Source organism: Pyrus communis, chromosome 11 (genome assembly GCF_041283825.1).
Source record: "Pyrus communis isolate YQ-2024b chromosome 11, ASM4128382v1, whole genome shotgun sequence".
Lineage (NCBI taxonomy): Eukaryota > Viridiplantae > Streptophyta > Magnoliopsida > Rosales > Rosaceae > Pyrus > Pyrus communis.
In genome coordinates, this window is record NC_142575.1 from 32,191,712 (window position 1) to 32,208,497 (window position 16,786).

Genomic DNA, 16,786 nt, shown 5'->3' on the forward strand with positions numbered 1-16,786 from the left:
TAGTACAAAACCGAGTAAAATAACATTTTAAATTTCATACGACGAACCCCACTTAATAAGACTTGATTGTTATTGTTTTTATCATTGTGTTCGTTTGATTTATTAAATTCATGTGCTAGAAATAGAGAAGAATGTTTGATGCGTTGAAAATGGCTCCTAAAATGTACCTCCCTTTAAGGATTCATCAATAAAAACAGAGTTAACTCAAATGGTGTAAAAGAGGGTTTACCCATAAGAAGGTAAACAAAACAAATATCCATCAAACTCAAGGGGCCGGGGTGAAAAAAAAGGACTTAAAATTCAAATCCATCAAACAAATAACTAAAAGTACAACATCCCCCGTACTGCCACTTCTCTAAACACACAAGAACTCATCATTTTGCTAACTAAAACGATGGACGATAAACGGTTAGATAAAAAAACACCCGTACTAACTTAAGGTGAAAAGGAAAACACGAAACTCCATAACCACGCAAGCTTGGCTGACCCCGTCAAGACCAGTAACGCGAAATTATGTGCTCGTAGTAGCTTCCTTTTTCTCTTCCGAAGTATCAAGTCCGGCCTTAACAGCATCCTGCTCTTCGGCGGCCTCATCTTCTGCCTTTGAGAGATCTATATCTACAATAAAAGGACGAGGGAACATTACTGGTAACCAAGACGGAACACGCGCCTATTGCTTTAGCAATCTTTGTGTTATTTTTCATCCAACAAACGAACAGATTAAAGTAATTTTACATGCAGCAATACGCAGGCAAAAAATCCAAAGCAAGAGCTTATTCAAGGTAGAAATGTTTATAAAACGAACTTTGACCCTAAGATTATAAGGCATATGAACATCTTCCCAATGAGATGGTCCGCATCAAAAACCCACCTTAACTCCTACGAACCCGAAACTTAAAGACTGTCTGAGTAGAGTCATCTCCAATCCCCATTCGTTTTTTCACACTCATCAAACATTGTGGAACCCTTAAGCCTATATCGCGGTGTTTTGAATTCTAGACCTAGACTTCCTAATAAGATGTTTATCCTTACTCGGCTTGCCACTAAAGATTAAGCGCTAATAGTCTTCTTACCTTCATCACTATCATCAAAGTCACCCATTCCTCCCATATCGTCACCTCCCATGCCACCAAATTTCTGCACAGTACAAATAAAGTCAGAACAACAAAAAAAAACAGCAAAACAGTTCAGGTAAGGGAAAACGCCAAGAATTAATATTTACTAACCGAGAAATCCATCCCTCCCAAATCCATGTCACCGGGACCTGATCCTGCTGAAAACAAGAAGTGGTATTTTAATAATAAAGTACAACAAACACATTTTCGTCAAATGAAACAGTCTGAGGAAATGGAACAGAATACGCGAATTGCATACCAGCAGTATCATCGTCCTCATCCACCCATTTGTCCCAATCTACTTTGACATAATGCGGTGTCTTTCCATCTCCACGCAACAGCTTAGGCCACCATTCTGGCTCCGCCTTCTCCACAATACAGAAGATACTCCTCACGCCAACATTTATTTTGCTTTCCTATAACAAAGCGGAATAATCACACAACGAAATAAGAACCCGCATAAGCACTATCATCTCTGAATAATACAAGAGCATCTGTGATTGCACAACCAAATTCTCACCTCCACATTAACCTTATCAAAGAGATCCAGTTTGAGTTCATACTGGTGATTCTCCGCACCAGCACTAGCCGAGAAGCTGAACGTTCCATCGGGTTCAAGCTTAACCTTAGCGTCCTTTGCATCAGGCAAAAGCACGGTAAGGAAAACCTTATCCACCCTTTGCGCCCACTTCACCTCCGGATGACGACTGCGAAAACCAACCATCAATTAGCGAAAAAACTTGCCTCAAATATGCATCATTCGATCGAATATCACCCAAACAGAAACTAAAGTAAAGTTCTTTGTGAATTCTTTCTACTTTCTATAAATTTTGGGACCTAATCTCAACAGAGCGGTAAGGAAAAATTTCAAAAGGACAAATAAATACACTTAAATTGGTGAATAATACATTACCAAGACAGGGATTAATATTTAATCACAGGCTTCAATCCAAAAAAAAAAAAAAAACCCAATAAAGCATAAAATTCCCATATAATATTTTCCATTTCTTGAACCATATTAAACAGCAAAACATGGATTAAATTAAATTAAAAGTATAAATTACTGAGTTTACATGTCTGCAGAGAGCAATCGGAATCAAAAAAATATACAAAAATTGCATATCGACGAACACAATGGCAGGAATGCAAAGACGATGAAATCAGAGGCCGAAAGCAGAAGAATTGAATAAATTTGAAGAGAAGGAAGAGATTTTTACCTCATGTTTTTGTAGAAAAGGGGGAGACAGAGAGAGAGAGAGAGAGAGAGAGAGAGAGTAAAACCCTAGAAGCTGGGAACAGAGCAGAGAGCAGAGAAGAACGTGAGTTACAAGAGAGTTTAAAGAGTAAGAGAGATTACGCGATGCTTCTAGACTTGTACGCTTTCTGGGCTTCTCGAACAAGGCCCAAACTCTGTAAAATCAGTCCAGTTGAATGAAGTGGCCCATTAACTCATTTGCAGAGGCCCACTATGTGGTTCTTAATATTTTCATACAAGCTTATGTTAGAGAAATGTCAGAGATACTCGGCCTCCCTCTATCTTCATGTGGTGTTAGCCGTTAGACGGCTAACCACTATCTCAATTAATCTTTAGACATTTAAAAATTAAGAAAAGACATCTAATCTAGCCCGTTTAGGTTGCGCCTCTTATTTAGATAGAAAATAAATAACTTTTATTTTGCATTTTAGTTTTTTAATAAGTTGTAAGAGAGACTTATTTAATACTTTGATGAACACTCATTATATGATTGTTCCCGTATTTTCAATATAAGTAGACACTTATTCATATGTTATATAATAAATTTAATTAAAATTTAAAAAAATAACCTAAGTTCCCACCTAGATACCAAGATGCTAAGCCCCTGATCGTTATCCAACTAACGCCTAGCACAGTTTTAAACCTTGCATGTAAGTCCTTTTGTTGAAGGAGATGGACTCACTTCTCAACTGTCTTCCAAATACAACGCACCTTCTCTCTGTTGGAAAATAATAGATTTAGGATTTGGGCTCAGCCCGTTAGAATTAGGTTTTGTTAGATTCATTAAACAATAAGTTAGTCACGATATAACCTCTTAGGGTTTTGTAACCGTTTCGGCATTCTCGTTTGTTTAATAATATTATTATTATTTTGTAATCTTATTTGTTCCACACTCTAATGTTCAACTCTCCCAAAATAAGAGGACTATAGGTCAGTCAAATACAATGCACCTTCAATTCTCCCAATTTTATATTAAAGAAAAAAAAGAGGACATGGACATGGACATTGACATTGACCTACCCCATTTGCCAAATCTATCATCTTCTTGTCTTTGAGGAACTAATAAGCATTTATCTTTATAATTTTTAATTTATCCATTCAAAAGGTGGCTTTTTAAAATGGAATGTCCATCTTTTTCTCACTTTACTCTAAGTTGATCTTATCTTATAAAGGAGTTGTCTTATATTATGCTCGTACTCAATAAGTGTACCAATAACACAATCTATAACACTAAGTTTTATTATACAAGTAGTTAGAATTTTTTTTTTTAAGTATTAAACCACTTGCAAAATGAAATTTGTTGTGCTCAGTTGTGTTCTTGGTACACTATTTTTTTTTTTTTTGGGGGGTGGGGGGGGGGAGAGGGGGGGGGTTTGGTTTGGTTTTGAGAAGTTTAGGAAGAGATTTATTACTCTCACTACTAGCGTCAAGGCATACTTGAGCCAGAATGATTTATGTATGACACCTAATTATCAGTTGTTACCGTTACGTTATGAATTTACGTAAGAATTTACAGATCAACATTAACGAAGACTACTACCAACAGAACTCGAAGCTTGGTGGGACAACGCACAAATATATTTATAATATTTGTTCTCATTACTCGAATTTCATTTAGAAAATTCATTCGTGCGTGGGCGTTGTTTGTTTGGTTTGTCCGTGACGCTTTTTGGCTCTCTTCCCCCTCCGAATCTTTTTCTTTCTCCCTTCTCTTTACTCCATTTTGCACTTCTTCCTCCACCATGAAAAAATTCTTCTCTTTCAAAAGCTCAGCTCTTGCGAAAATGGACGACTCAGATCACTCCTTCAGAGCTCCCCAATTGATCTCTCACCCTCACTTTGTCCTCCGAGTCTTCTTCCTTTACCATGAAATTTGATCAAACGGTTACAATTATTATAATTTTTAAAGAGACCCTCTATTTGTAATCGTTGGATCAAATTTTAACGGTCCGGATCATTTCATCCTGGACCTTTGATGAAAGAGATCCAGTCCCGACATTGACCTACCCCATCTACCAAATCTATCATCTACTTGTCTTTGAGGAACAAATAAACATTTATCTTTATGTTTTTTAATTTATCCATTCAAAAGGTGGCTTTTTAAAATGGAATGTCCATCTTGACTCTACTTTGGTCATATCTTATGAAAGAATTGTCTTATACCACATCCGTCCTCAATAAATGTACCAAGAACAGAACCTATAACACTAAGTTTCATTATACAAGTAGTTATAATTTATTTATTTTTAAGTATTCAATGACTTGCAAAATGAAATTTGTTATACCCAATCGTGTTCTCGGTACACTAAATATTTGGGGGGTTTGGTTTTGAGAAGTTTAGGAAGAGATATGTTACTCTCACTACTAGGGTCAAGGCATATATACCCCCATAATCTTGAGCCGGAAGGATTTACGGGTGACACCTAATTATCAATTGTTACTATATACGTTATGAATTTACGTAAGAATTTACAGATCGGCACTAATGAAGATTATTGCCAACAGAACTCAAAGCTTGGTGGGACGACGCACAAATATATTTATAATATTTGTTCTCATTACTTGAATTTTATTTAGAAAAAGGAAACAAAGAACATACAAATTCTACATGCCTGGATTGTCTGCTCTCCCCATCCCATATCCTTCACATCCCTTCCAATTTCTGTGGTCACGGTTAAGCCACGTTAACATTTTATATTTATTGGTTTTTGTCTTATTATTTCTATAAAAGAAATCAATATAAAATATTAACGTGATTTAACCATAACTACAGAAATAAGAGGGGATGAAAGGGGAATGGGATCTAGGCCCAATTCTACATGGGTCTTCTCCTTGGCTCTCTTCCCCCTCCGAGTCTTTTTCTTTCCCCCTGCACTTTACTCCATTTTGCACTCCTTCTTCATCCACCATGAAAAAATGCTTCTCACCTTCAGAAGCTCAGTTCCTGCGAAAATGGACGACTCAGATCACTCCTTCAGAGCTCCCCAATTGATCTCCCACCCTCACTTCGTCTCTCCCCTCAAGCCTCAAGCCTGCTAAGTAATATTAACAATTAACTCATTTATAATTATCCTTAATCTTTTGTTTAGCATTTGATTAGAGATAATTTTTATGATTAGCCTCTGAAAAATCTCATTGACCCCTTTAAACATTGCCAAAATCCAATACCAGAAAACAAAATTGGGTTTTTTCCGGATAATTTTTTTAGAAAAATAGTTGGATCATTGGTTCCAAAGCTTCGATCTTTTTTTCCTTCTGTTTTTTGATCGTTTCCTTGTGATTTTTCCACAGATTCGTTGAAAAAATGGAGTCCTGTGATTGCATAGAGGCGCAATGGCCCCCAGATGAGCTGCTGGTGAAATATCAGTACATCTCTAATGTGTTCATTGCCCTTGCCTATTTCTCCATTCCCTTGGAGCTCGTATATTTTGTGCAGAAATCCGCTTTCTTTCCGTACAGATGGGTGCTTGTGCAGTTCGGTGCTTTCATTGTTCTTTGTGGAGCAACCCATTTCATAAATGTATGGACTTTCTCTATGCACACCAAAACTGTTGCCATAGTCATGACTGTTGCCAAGGTTTCGTGTGCCGTTGTATCGTGTGCTACCGCTCTAATGCTCGTTCACATTATCCCGGATTTACTAAGCGTCAAGAAACGGGAGCTGTCGCTGAAGAGCAGAGCTGAAGAGCTTGACAAGGAGATGGGGCTTATGCTCACTCAGGAAGAAACAGGAAGGCATGTTAGGATGCTGACTCATGAAATTCGAAGCACGTTGGATCGGCACACTATCTTGAAAACTACCCTTGTTGAGTTGGGTAGAACTTTAGGCCTCCAGGAATGCGCGTTATGGATGCCGTCCAGAACTGGTATGAACCTAGAGCTTTCTCACACTCTGAACTACCATATACAAGCTGGGTCCTCTGTGTCAATAGACCTTCCTGAAGTGAACGAAGTCTTCAATAGTTCTCAAGCGATTCGTATACCATATACCTGCCCACTGGCAAGAATCAGACCACTTGTGGGAAGATATGTGCCACCTGAGGTCGTTGCTCTGCGGGTGCCCCTTTTAAATCTTTCAAATTTTCAAATCAATGACTGGCCGGATGTCTCTGCCAAAAGCTACGCAATTATGGTTTTGATTCTACCCACGGATGGCACCAGAACGTGGCGAGAACATGAACTGGAGCTGGTTGATGTTGTGGCAGATCAGGTGTGTTTTGTTTGACTCTTTTTCTTTCTATTTCACAACGCTTATTTGAAAGGCTAATGTATTAACGACGGATATGTCGCTTGTGTTCCTTATGATTCCTATACACGTACTTCAAGGTTATAACAAGTGTAGTTGGGCGCAGGTAGCTGTTGCTCTTTCACATGCTGCTATTCTGGAAGAGTCTATGCGAGCCCGTAAACAGCTCACGGAGCAGAACGATGCTTTAGATTTAGCTTGGAGAGAAGCAGAGATGGCGATCCATGCCCGCAATGATTTCCTTGCTGTCATGAACCATGAAATGAGGACACCAATGCATGCATTCATTGCATTGTCTTCTCTTCTGTTAGAGACGGAACTGACTCCGGAAGAAAGGCTTATGATAGAGACAGCACTAAAGAGTAGCAACCTTTTGGAAACACTTGTTAATGATGTTTTAGATCTTTCTAGACTTGAAGATGATAGCCTAGAATTAGACATTGAAAAATTTAACCTCCATGGAGTTTTCAGAGAGGTAAACTTTCCAGACTCGGGGCTTGAATGGATACTTTCGAATAATTTGGTTTTCGTGAACTTACATACACACCTTTTCCAAACTGTAGGTAATGAATTTGGTACAGCCCGTCGCATCTGTGAAGAAGTTGTCTATGACTTTGATTCTATCCCCAGACTTACCTGTGTATGCCGTTGGAGATGAGAATCGGCTGTTGCAAACTATTCTCAACGTTGCTGGTAATGCTGTGAAGTTCACAAAGCAGGGCTATATTTCAATTACAGCGTCTGTTGCAAAATCAGAATCTTCAAGAGACTGGCAACCACCGGAGTTTTATCCAGCGTCAACTGATGGTTACTTCTACCTACGAGTTCAGGTCAATTATTGTGCATTTTATCGTTGTCTTTGTATGCTGAGATTGAGACATCTCTTAGTAACTTCGACAGTGAAGCAACGTGATCTAATGGCATTCCTGTTGTTGCAGGTTAAGGATTCTGGCTGTGGTGTTCTCCCAGAAGATATTCGTCATCTTTTCACCAAGTTTTCTCAGCCTCGAAATGGATCCAATCGAATAAACAATGGTGCAGGACTTGGACTTGCCATTTGCAAACGGTATAGTTGAAAACTTTCCGATCTTTCACCATTTTGCATCCTGCTTTTGTTTTCTTGCCTATTCATCCAACTTGGTCACCTTATGTTCTGAAATGACTTGGATTAGGTTTGTAAACACCATGGGAGGTCATATTTGGATTGAAAGCGAGGGTATCGACAGAGGGAGTATCGTTGCATTCATCGTCCAACTAGGGATATGCGACAATCATAGTGATACAACAACACACCAGGTCCAGATGCCACCTAAAGGACAAGCAAATTATGGAAGCGGAGATGTCATCGGACACAAACCCGCCTTTAGGGATTGTTTCGGAGTAACTTCATCGAATGCACGTTATCAAAGAAGTCTTTGAATGCCAGTGGACACACTAATCAATGTTTGATGCTTGGCAGAGATATTAGCTCACCTGGGAATTTTTGTTTTAGGATGTTGAGGTTGGAAGAAATTTGTGTGTTTCAAATTGTGAACGTTTTTGTTACTTAATTAATGGCAATTGTTGCTTAATTAGTGTTAAATCCTCATCCGAATGAGGCAAACCAGGTAATTAGGTTGAAAGAAACCGATATCCTGGACAACTTTAGATAATAAACATAACTAAGATGAATCAGACAACACTGTAAAAATTTTTAAACGAGCATTTCATATTAAATCCGATTGCCAAAATAAGTAGTTCCGGGACCAAAAACCGATCAATAGATAAAAGAAACAAATCTTCATACAAAGTACAACGATTTTGAAATCTCTTTCGGCTAGAAAATAGAGTACTGAAGAACAAAACAAACAAACAAACTTGCTCGTCAAAACTAATCTAACCAAGTGAATCAAGGCAAATGGACCATAACAAGTCATCAATCCATCAGTTCTCCTCATAGAGCACTCACTTCTTTGATTTCTTGGATACCCTGCAAGTAAAAGAGAGAACCTAATCAGCAAAAAGCAACACAGACAAGATCAGCAGATAGCATATTAGGGTTTCAAGTAAGGGTACTAACTGTGTCGGTTGAGCTGCAGCTGGGGCAGCGGGTGCTGGTGCTTTCTCTTGAGGTCCCTGAACACATATTAGAATAATCGGCAACGTGAGAATTTCAAATGAATTACAGAATAATCAGTAAACAGATTAAGGTGACAATACCTGAGCCAAGCGTTCCTCTCTCCTAGCGTGCTTCCTCTCCCTGCTAGCCTTGTTCTTTGCCCGCTTAGCCTCAAATTGATCAGACAGAGTCTTCTCTCTGGCCTTCTCAGCCTTTGACTTGTGAATGCTCTCCATCAGCACTCTCTTATTCTTGAAAACATTACCCTTAACTTTCATGTACATGTCATGGTACATGTGCTTGTCAATCTTCTTCGACTCACGGTACTTGCGAAGCAACCTCCTGAGCACACGCATCCTCCTCATCCAAAGGATCTTGGTAGGAAGCCTTGCTTCCCTGGTACCCTTGCGCTTACCTAAAAATTTAAGCAACCGCTCATTAAAATGTGACTTTTAGCTCATTTGGATAAATTCAAACCATATTGTATGTATGATCACCAAAACAACTAAGCCAAAATCACATAGAAACTCGACATACCATATCCAGAGTGACGTCCCTTTCTCTTAGCCTCCTTCATACGACGTGCACGAGAGCGAGAGTGAATCTTGGTCGGCTTCCTGATGATGAAACCATCCTTGACCAACTTCCTTATGTTTTGGCCTGCAATTCAGAATCACACCCATTAACAAACAATCCACGAAAAGGCAGAAAGGCCAATAAACATTGGCCTCCCAATACTGTCAACCCAAACATCCACTTAAACAGTTGCAAATCATCGGTGAAACTTCACAAGTAGAAAATACGGGGAAAAGTCACATACAACACAAGTAAAACATACACTATCTCAACACAAAAACATCACATTCATATTCTACACTCTACGACAACAAAATGCTTTACGCGCCACAACAATACTTTACGCTCTACAACATTATTGCAACACGGAAACATCTCAACAAAATGACCAGCTAAAACAACATCCAGATTACAACAATTACACCAATGTTAATTACTGAATACTAATCTGCAGATAATAAAGGGTACCACTCAGGTTAAATCCCGATATCAATTATCCACAGCTCATGTACTTAAAACTAAAAGTAGATTAAATCTAAACCAAATATATAATCTTTCACATAAACCTACTTCCAAACAGTTAATAGGCATCTCAAAACTTCAACAACCGTGCACAAATCGTAGAGTAATTACATGTTTAAGTTTTCACGATAGCCAAACAGTGGATTAACGCGAGATTAAAGAAATGGATTAAAAAATAATCAAACGGATTAAGCAGTGCAGGATAAGCAGATCAACAGGAAGGAATAAGAGGAAGAAAATGAAGGGAAAGGAGAAGATGAACGTACGAGAGTTGGCCATGGAGATCTCGCTGACTTCATTGGGGTCGAGCCAGACCTTGCCGCGACCGCACTTGAGGACGCTGGAGGCGAGCCTCTTCTGGAGCTTGAGCGAAACCATCGCCGGCGTCTTACCTCCTTCCTTGTGTTTTTTGGCAACTGCTGTGGGCAGAGAGGCTGAGCTTTTGTGGAACACAAGTTTTTATATATCGCTCAACTTTTGCGGTTTTAGAGTTTCGACCTAGGGTTTCGTCATATGACTGGGCCTTATAATTTCATGGGCCTCTTTCTTCTACGCTGTATTATGTAGGCTCTTTAGATGGGTGATCCAGCCCAACAATAAATTCGGAATTTTTTTTTTAAGGAAAACTAACAAAAAATTCAAAAAAAAAATTAGTTTTAATGAAAAATGACAAATAAAGGTGTAGTGAATAATACCAAGAAAGCTAAAAATGTGGTTTTTCGTTAAAAGTGAACAATATCGAAAGTGTTTCGTTAAAACTCCCTTTTTTTTTACTGGTTTAATTTGAGTGGTTCTGTCACTTAGTAGTTAGTACTACGATCTAATAGAATGAGAGGTTTTAGGTTCGATTTTTGTCAAAGGCGAATTTGAACCACGTTGTTATTAGTCCATTATAAGGTTAAACTCACCCTCTCCCCCTTAGATAATATCGATTGTTCAAAAAAAAAAAAAAATTGAGAGGTTCTTTGTACAACTCCATTTTGTGTCTGAACACCCATTAATTCCATTTAAAATAAACTCCTCTTATACACATATATAAAATTACCAAGATCTCCAAAATTAAAAAATTAAAAAAAAACCTTAATGAGACACAAATTTGGTTTTGATCTCATTTTTCGTTGTGAGTCTTGTGACAATTTGAGATGTTCAACCCTAAACTTATTGTTGTTTAAGTTTGTTTGAGCCCTATCATTTTTTTACACCGCACTCCACCGAACACTCAGAATTACGTGTAGAAGAAGAAAAAAAGTGTGCACAAAGTCGTTTCCTTTTTTGAGTTGCCTTATCCTTTTATGAGTCATAAAAGTGACATCCATGTCCATGGACTGTATAAAATAAAACCCTTGCGTGTTGATATTGCTATGGTTGGTTAAGGTGCTCGCAATGTGGATTAGTTGGCCTAAACAACAATACCTACAATAGTATTAAACCCGGCCTCGTAACCCAACATATCCGACCTCATCTGCCCAAGTAGCCAACAAAAATTTCAAATGCATGAGGAATGATGCTGTCCCGGATCATTTTCTGCACGGCGGTTCTGTTGGCGACACTGGCAGTAATCCTTTTGGCTTTGTTCTCGCCACTACCCAAAAGGAAGCCGTCGCCGCCGTGGCTCGACCTTTCCTTATACATTCAACAACCACACAATAACAACAACAACATTGCAGGCTCAAATAACGCTGGAAAACAACCGCAACCGGACAGCAGCGGAGGAGCGTTCATCTTCCACCGGATGCTCACCGAGGGACCCGAGAACACTTCCCGTGTGGTGGGGAAAGCGCAGGGATTCATAATCCCCGTGGAGCACTTTGCCAACTCGGGATTCAACATAATCTATCTGACCTTCCACACGCCTCAGTATTCTGGCAGCCTCAGCGTGGAGGCCAAGCATGTTTCGCGCCAAGGCACGGAGGAGCTTACGGTGATGGGGGGAACGGGGTCGTTTGCTTTTGCGAGAGGAGTTGCCGTTTTTGCTCAGACAACTGATCAGGATGATCAGCAACCGTCATCGGGGAATGGGGTGGATTATGCCACTTATCATGTAAAGTTGCAGCTTAGATTTCCCAACCAGTCTCGGACAGTTTTAGGATGAAACTCTCATGTGCACAGCACAGGTTTTGTTTTTGTAATATTTTCTCTGTAATACGTATTGATTAACAATAATAATTATTTCTTGACGGGAGAGACAAATATCTTACAATGTTATGGCAATTTAGTAGACAACATATATATATATATATATATGTATGTATGTATGTATATTGTTTTTTTGGATAAATTAGGTTCACATCTCTTATTTCTCATTCTCATCAATTGAAATCTTATTTCTTTTTCGTTTTTGATCTAGGTCTCTTGGCTTTTCTTCATGTCATTATTTGAATATTAACTTAACTATTTACAAGTCTTTATATGTCAATTTAAAAGTGAAAAATGATTAATCATTTTCAAATATAATCTTTTTAGTATTTTTTTTCTTCATATATTTCTATTTATAATTTGTATCCTTTTTTTTAATTTATGCGAATATTCTTTTTAGTTTTAATTTGTACCCATAAATTTAAATTTTAATATGTACCCATATTTGCAATTTAATTTGTACCCATAGTTTTGATTTTTAATATGTACCCATATTTTTAATTTAATTTGTACAAATTTTTTTTTTTTTTATGACCGTACCCATGCTAATTATATGTGTTTATTTTATGTTTTAAAATATACAATACTTATTTCTTGCACTATATTAATAATTACGCAGGTACTTTTTTTTTTTTGCTAGAACTACGTGAAGAACAAATTACTCTATTCTTGATTTTTAAGTAATTGTTATATTTGTAACAATATTTTTGGATTTGTTTAAATTTCATAATTTGTGGGATATTGAATGCATAAATGCATGAATTTTTTTTATTTTCTTTTTTTGTCAAACATAAATGCATGAGTTAAATCCCTTAAATGATGCTAGGGACCTTGATCAAACTATTTAAACAAATAACACTTCATTCTAACAACTAGGTTGATTAGAGACCGGAACCAAAATGACTTTTTTTTTTTTTCCCTTCACAGCCTAGTAACCCTATCAGTTGTCTCTATTTTTTCCTCTCACCTCTCTTTCATCCATGTTTTTTGCCAAATAAGATTAACTTTTAGTGACAAAATAGTTATCCAGAAACAGTAACTAAAGATATGAACAATCTCTTCAACGATTAAGAATCGTTTGAAGTTCGCTACCAAAAAAACTTTACCGACGAGCGGGCCACATAATCGTCCAATCAAAAGACACATCGAGTCGGACCAGTCTCGAGTGGGTGAGGTTGAGTTGCCCGGGGGTGGTGTTTGGGTGTGTGGTGGGCTGGAAGGCAGCCCAACCGAGTCCAATCCAATATCAGGCCCATCCAGCAATCGCGTGTTTGGTAGTGTAGTACAATAGAAGAAACAGACAAGTAGTACAAAGGAACGTACAAGTTTGCAAAAAGGCGGCAACTGTGGGCGCGCACTGGGAACTGGAAAACCACGCGCCTCCTAAAGTGGAAATAAATCGTGTTTTAATTAATAATAATTCTTTTGAGAGAGCGAAACAGGAAATTTGAAAACAACGGCGCCGCCGCAACGGGGAGGAATGGAATGGGATTCACCGACAAATTGTGCGGTATTATGTATTTTAAGTTCCTCATATGACTAAGCATTTTTGCGGTTTAACACAACGTGCAGGACGTTTTTTAAGTTTTTTAAATAATGGTGTTGGAATGTCGCGATTGATTTGAAATACAGGTGAAACTTGAATCTATATGACCTTTTTTTTTTGTTCTTTTTCTTTTTTAATTAGAAGGAAGAATTGTTTAGAGCATCCTTAAATGAAATGCTAAAATGTACACATCAGTTATAACAGTAACAAAAAGATCATACTAATATTTTCCAACCGAAGTGCCAAATTCTATGTGGCGATGACATGTATTGGTAGCAAAAAAGGTTGATATCAAATTTGACAGCAGTTATAAATGTTTTTTTTATTAATTATTAATTAGTTTAATCATTTATTATAATTAATGTTGAGTCAACCGATGCAATTATCCTACTTATTTCTTATTTTCAATCAAGAAATGTGAACATATTACTGATTAAACTTTAAATGTTCTTTATTAAATTTTAATTAGTTTAATAATTTATTTTATAAAATAATAATTTAATTTGATATATCGGTTAGAAAACAAAACTTTAAAAGATGTCAAAATGCCACATAAGCTGTTAAAATTTGATATCTCCTTTGGAGATGGTCTTAGGACCATACATAATCAAAGAGGATGATTAGAAATAAAATTGAATAATTTAAAGAGAGTTGCAATTGTCTTTGGGTAATTAAGAACAAACTAATTAAACATAAAACAATTCAGATTAATCAGGAAGAAACCAATGATCAAAGTCATCAATTTCCCCTGACCAACTCAATTTACAACCACCAAAATTAAAACAAAACTAATAAAAGCAGATAACATTAATCACAGGGAAGCAGGAACGTCATCGTCGTCATCGAAGCTCCAGAGATCATCACCAAGGGCGCTTTCCTGAGGCGGAGGATTCTGAGGAGCCGCCGTGGACTGCCCATCCAGATACGGAATCTGATAGAATTTCATCATGCTCTCATACGCCATTAGCTCCTCGGAAAGCTTCTGCACTTCGTCCTTTTCCATTCTTGCAATCGGCTCCAAGCTGCGTTTCCCTTCTTGAGTTTCCTCCACTTCTGTCAGCTCAGCTCCGCCGTGACAACCGCCGCTCCCGATCTGATTGCAACCCAGAAAGCCCGTTGAGGAGAAAGCGCCATCTGAACCAGACACAGAGTTTTCTTCCCCGGAAACAACAATTGGGTCGGTGTTCACATTAGCCATGGAGTTAAACTCAATCGACATGGAGTTGGAGGGAAATGTCGCAATCTGGTTCAGATCATACCCAAATCCCAAATCAAAGCTTTTGGGTTGATACGGATTAGGATTTGGGTTTCTCAGATACGTCTTGGCGGGGAGGTGGTCGTCTTCGTTGGGGAAATTGACCTTGGCTTTTTTGCCGCGGATTTTGCGAGCCTCCCTGTCGTAAGCTCGGGCCGCGTCCTCGGCGGTGTTGAAGGTACCGAGCCAAACTCGAACCCCTTTTCTGGGATCACGAATCTCGGCGGCCCATTTTCCCCACGGGCGCTGCCTGATGCCTCGGTACAGGTTCTTCCTCTGCCTCTTAGCTGGCTTCTCTTCTTGCACATCACCTGTTTGTGAAAAATCCCCAGTCACAATCCGAACGAAATTTCTCATCTTTTAACTCGCAGAAAAACATCATACGGATGAAAAAAGAGCGTACCTGAAATGGGTTCGGGTAATTTACGCGGAATTGAGTCGGTGCGATTAACTGGGGTGGGATTGCAGTCGAAGAAAGTGTCGGGATCGAACTTGGCGAAGGGAGAGTCCGGCCATATGTCAGAGGCGGTAACACGACGGTGACGGTCGCGAGGGATGAACTTAGCGATTATAGCACCACCGCACATTCTCGAAATCGAAAAACTTGTGTGAATTAACTCTGAGAGATGAACTGAAAATTGAGGGGGGGGAGGAGAGAGAGAAAGAGAAGGGTTTACGGTTTAACGGATGAGTGAGAAAGGAGGAGGGGAGGGGGGGTTTTGTACGAAGAGAAATGGACACTGTTTGCTATTTTGTATTAATTACATGACCTTTTGTGGAACTTTCGTTGGATTTCACCTAACCCTTTATTAAATTCGTTACCATAAATCTTATTGGGCCTTGCGTGGCTGGCAAGCTTGTCGGGCCTTTTCTTTTGAGTCCAGCTAGCCCTAATGAGAGAGCAATGGTACCTACTTATGTGAAAATCTGCCTTCGTAAGTTGAAATGTGACTAATTATTTGGCGGCGGAAGGAGACTTAAAATAGAAATTTTCTATCAATTCTCTGTCATCTCACAATTTAACGTCAATTCTAATATTGATATTATAAAAATTGTGCTAAAATATAAGGTGACAGATAGTTCGTAAAGAGTCTCATTTTTTAGAGAGTTCATTTAGTATTCTCAAGGTTTTTTATGATTAAACTCTACATCTTGTAATACGTGGTGAAGTTGGGAGACAATATCAGGAAGATCAAATCATTGATGGTGGACAATCTGAATAACCGTTTATATCGATTTTAAATCTCAGAAACCAAAGTGAGAAGTTACGATAACCTCATGAATCATTTTGGCTAAAGAAATCTTTTTTGCAATAATAAATGTTGAGTAAAAGTTTGAATGGGTATGTTCTACTTTGAAACAAGTGGAGTATCCTTAACTCAAGTTGTTGATAAGTTGGTGGATATATGCATATAATATAATTAAACATTAGAGGAAAGAGTGAGTGATGCAAGTAAAGCCAGTTTAGAAACCGCTAAGCACATCGTATGAATATTCTAACGTCTAAGTGGTGGGCATAATCCATCATTTGTTTTGGAGGTGGACAGTTGGTAACAAGTCCCTGTTATCCATCTCTTTCTGGCCCAGAAAAGCTAAAGGAAATTCTACACTATCCATAACTACAGTCAGGCAAACTCATAAACTCAGAGTATTGAACCCCAGACCTCGCACATCCATCATCCATCTCATCCATTTTGGCTTGTTTAAGTGACAATTAACAACTAATAAGGGAAAACTTCAAAGCTGTTTTGTTTGTTTGTTGTTTGTGTTTGAATTCAACGGTAAAAATTGCTTTTTGGACCGCCAATATTGCAATATCTGAATTAGTCCACACCACTTCGTGTTCGTCGAGTCTTATTTGACATTACAAATTTACATTAATTTAATGTAATCTTTTTGTCACTTTTGCTACAAGTAGATTGTATTTTATGTTTCATGTTTGCTTGATGTCGTCTTGACTTTTGCAAAAGAGAACCGTGTTAGTTTGGGGTGCTTTTTTATGTTTGTTTAATGTCGATAATGCATCGAGTATCCAGT

The 16,786-nt window shown here is 38.3% G+C and overlaps 5 protein-coding genes across 7 annotated transcripts; 2 read left to right on the top strand and 3 right to left on the bottom strand.

Annotated features, from left to right (window-relative positions):
* Positions 1-279: 279 nt before the first annotated feature.
* Positions 280-2,449, bottom strand: LOC137741894 (HSP20-like chaperones superfamily protein). Of its 2 annotated transcripts, none has more exons than XM_068481593.2 (6): positions 2,333-2,449; positions 1,636-1,822; positions 1,375-1,531; positions 1,227-1,270; positions 1,074-1,137; positions 280-618 (listed from the first exon to the last, which is right to left on the bottom strand). In XM_068481593.2, the coding sequence occupies exons 1-6, from the start codon at positions 2,335-2,337 to the stop codon at positions 512-514; spliced, it is 564 nt and encodes a 187-aa protein (XP_068337694.2). In that variant the 5' UTR covers positions 2,338-2,449; the 3' UTR covers positions 280-511. The 2 variants fall into 2 exon arrangements, with proteins under 2 accessions (XP_068337694.2, XP_068337693.2); XM_068481592.2 differs by having other exon boundaries at positions 1,227-1,273.
* Positions 2,450-5,153: 2,704 nt separating this feature from the next.
* Positions 5,154-8,198, top strand: LOC137742012 (putative ethylene response sensor 1). Of its 2 annotated transcripts, none has more exons than XM_068481743.2 (6): positions 5,154-5,409; positions 5,662-6,580; positions 6,723-7,091; positions 7,180-7,446; positions 7,555-7,682; positions 7,789-8,198. In XM_068481743.2, exons 2-6 carry the CDS (start codon positions 5,675-5,677, stop codon positions 8,033-8,035), a joined length of 1,917 nt encoding a protein of 638 aa, XP_068337844.2. In that variant the 5' UTR covers positions 5,154-5,409; positions 5,662-5,674; the 3' UTR covers positions 8,036-8,198. The 2 variants fall into 2 exon arrangements, with proteins under 2 accessions (XP_068337844.2, XP_068337845.2); XM_068481744.2 differs by having other exon boundaries at positions 5,257-5,400.
* A 108-nt stretch (positions 8,199-8,306) lies between these two features.
* On the bottom strand, positions 8,307-10,266 carry LOC137742015 (large ribosomal subunit protein eL19y). The gene is made up of 5 exons (XM_068481746.2): positions 10,079-10,266; positions 9,252-9,374; positions 8,816-9,129; positions 8,676-8,731; positions 8,307-8,585 (listed from the first exon to the last, which is right to left on the bottom strand). The coding sequence occupies exons 1-5, from the start codon at positions 10,188-10,190 to the stop codon at positions 8,561-8,563; spliced, it is 630 nt and encodes a 209-aa protein (XP_068337847.1). The 5' UTR covers positions 10,191-10,266; the 3' UTR covers positions 8,307-8,560.
* A 911-nt stretch (positions 10,267-11,177) lies between these two features.
* Positions 11,178-12,004, top strand: LOC137741302 (Disease resistance-responsive (dirigent-like protein) family protein). Its single transcript, XM_068481025.2, has one exon. It carries the CDS (start codon positions 11,314-11,316, stop codon positions 11,902-11,904), a length of 591 nt encoding a protein of 196 aa, XP_068337126.1. The 5' UTR covers positions 11,178-11,313; the 3' UTR covers positions 11,905-12,004.
* A 2,107-nt stretch (positions 12,005-14,111) lies between these two features.
* LOC137742014 (ethylene-responsive transcription factor RAP2-12) lies at positions 14,112-15,526 on the bottom strand. Its single transcript, XM_068481745.2, has 2 exons — positions 15,153-15,526; positions 14,112-15,060 (listed from the first exon to the last, which is right to left on the bottom strand). The coding sequence occupies exons 1-2, from the start codon at positions 15,334-15,336 to the stop codon at positions 14,306-14,308; spliced, it is 939 nt and encodes a 312-aa protein (XP_068337846.2). The 5' UTR covers positions 15,337-15,526; the 3' UTR covers positions 14,112-14,305.
* Positions 15,527-16,786: the final 1,260 nt, after the last annotated feature.

Bases quoted from the DNA above. Each gene is read 5' to 3' on its own strand.
- LOC137742012 (XM_068481743.2), top strand. From the start codon at position 5,675: ATGGAGTCCTGTGATTGCATAGAGGCGCAATGGCCCCCAGATGAGCTG. The intron at 7,092-7,179 runs GTAAACTTTCCA...TCCAAACTGTAG, and splicing joins TCCATGGAGTTTTCAGAGAG to GTAATGAATTTGGTACAGCC. The intron at 7,447-7,554 runs GTCAATTATTGT...CTGTTGTTGCAG, and splicing joins ACTTCTACCTACGAGTTCAG to GTTAAGGATTCTGGCTGTGG.
- LOC137742015 (XM_068481746.2), bottom strand. From the start codon at position 10,190: ATGGTTTCGCTCAAGCTCCAGAAGAGGCTCGCCTCCAGCGTCCTCAAG. The intron at 9,130-9,251 runs GTATGTCGAGTT...TTAAATTTTTAG, and splicing joins GGGACGTCACTCTGGATATG to GTAAGCGCAAGGGTACCAGG. The intron at 8,732-8,815 runs GTATTGTCACCT...ATATGTGTTCAG, and splicing joins GAGAGGAACGCTTGGCTCAG to GGACCTCAAGAGAAAGCACC.
- LOC137742014 (XM_068481745.2), bottom strand. From the start codon at position 15,336: ATGTGCGGTGGTGCTATAATCGCTAAGTTCATCCCTCGCGACCGTCAC. The intron at 15,061-15,152 runs GTACGCTCTTTT...TTTCACAAACAG, and splicing joins ATTACCCGAACCCATTTCAG to GTGATGTGCAAGAAGAGAAG.
- LOC137741894 (XM_068481592.2), bottom strand. The intron at 1,138-1,226 runs GTTAGTAAATAT...TGTACTGTGCAG, and splicing joins TGGGAGGGATGGATTTCTCG to AAATTTGGTGGCATGGGAGG. The intron at 619-1,073 runs GTAAGAAGACTA...CTTTTATTGTAG, and splicing joins CTTTGATGATAGTGATGAAG to ATATAGATCTCTCAAAGGCA.
- LOC137741302 (XM_068481025.2), top strand. From the start codon at position 11,314: ATGATGCTGTCCCGGATCATTTTCTGCACGGCGGTTCTGTTGGCGACA.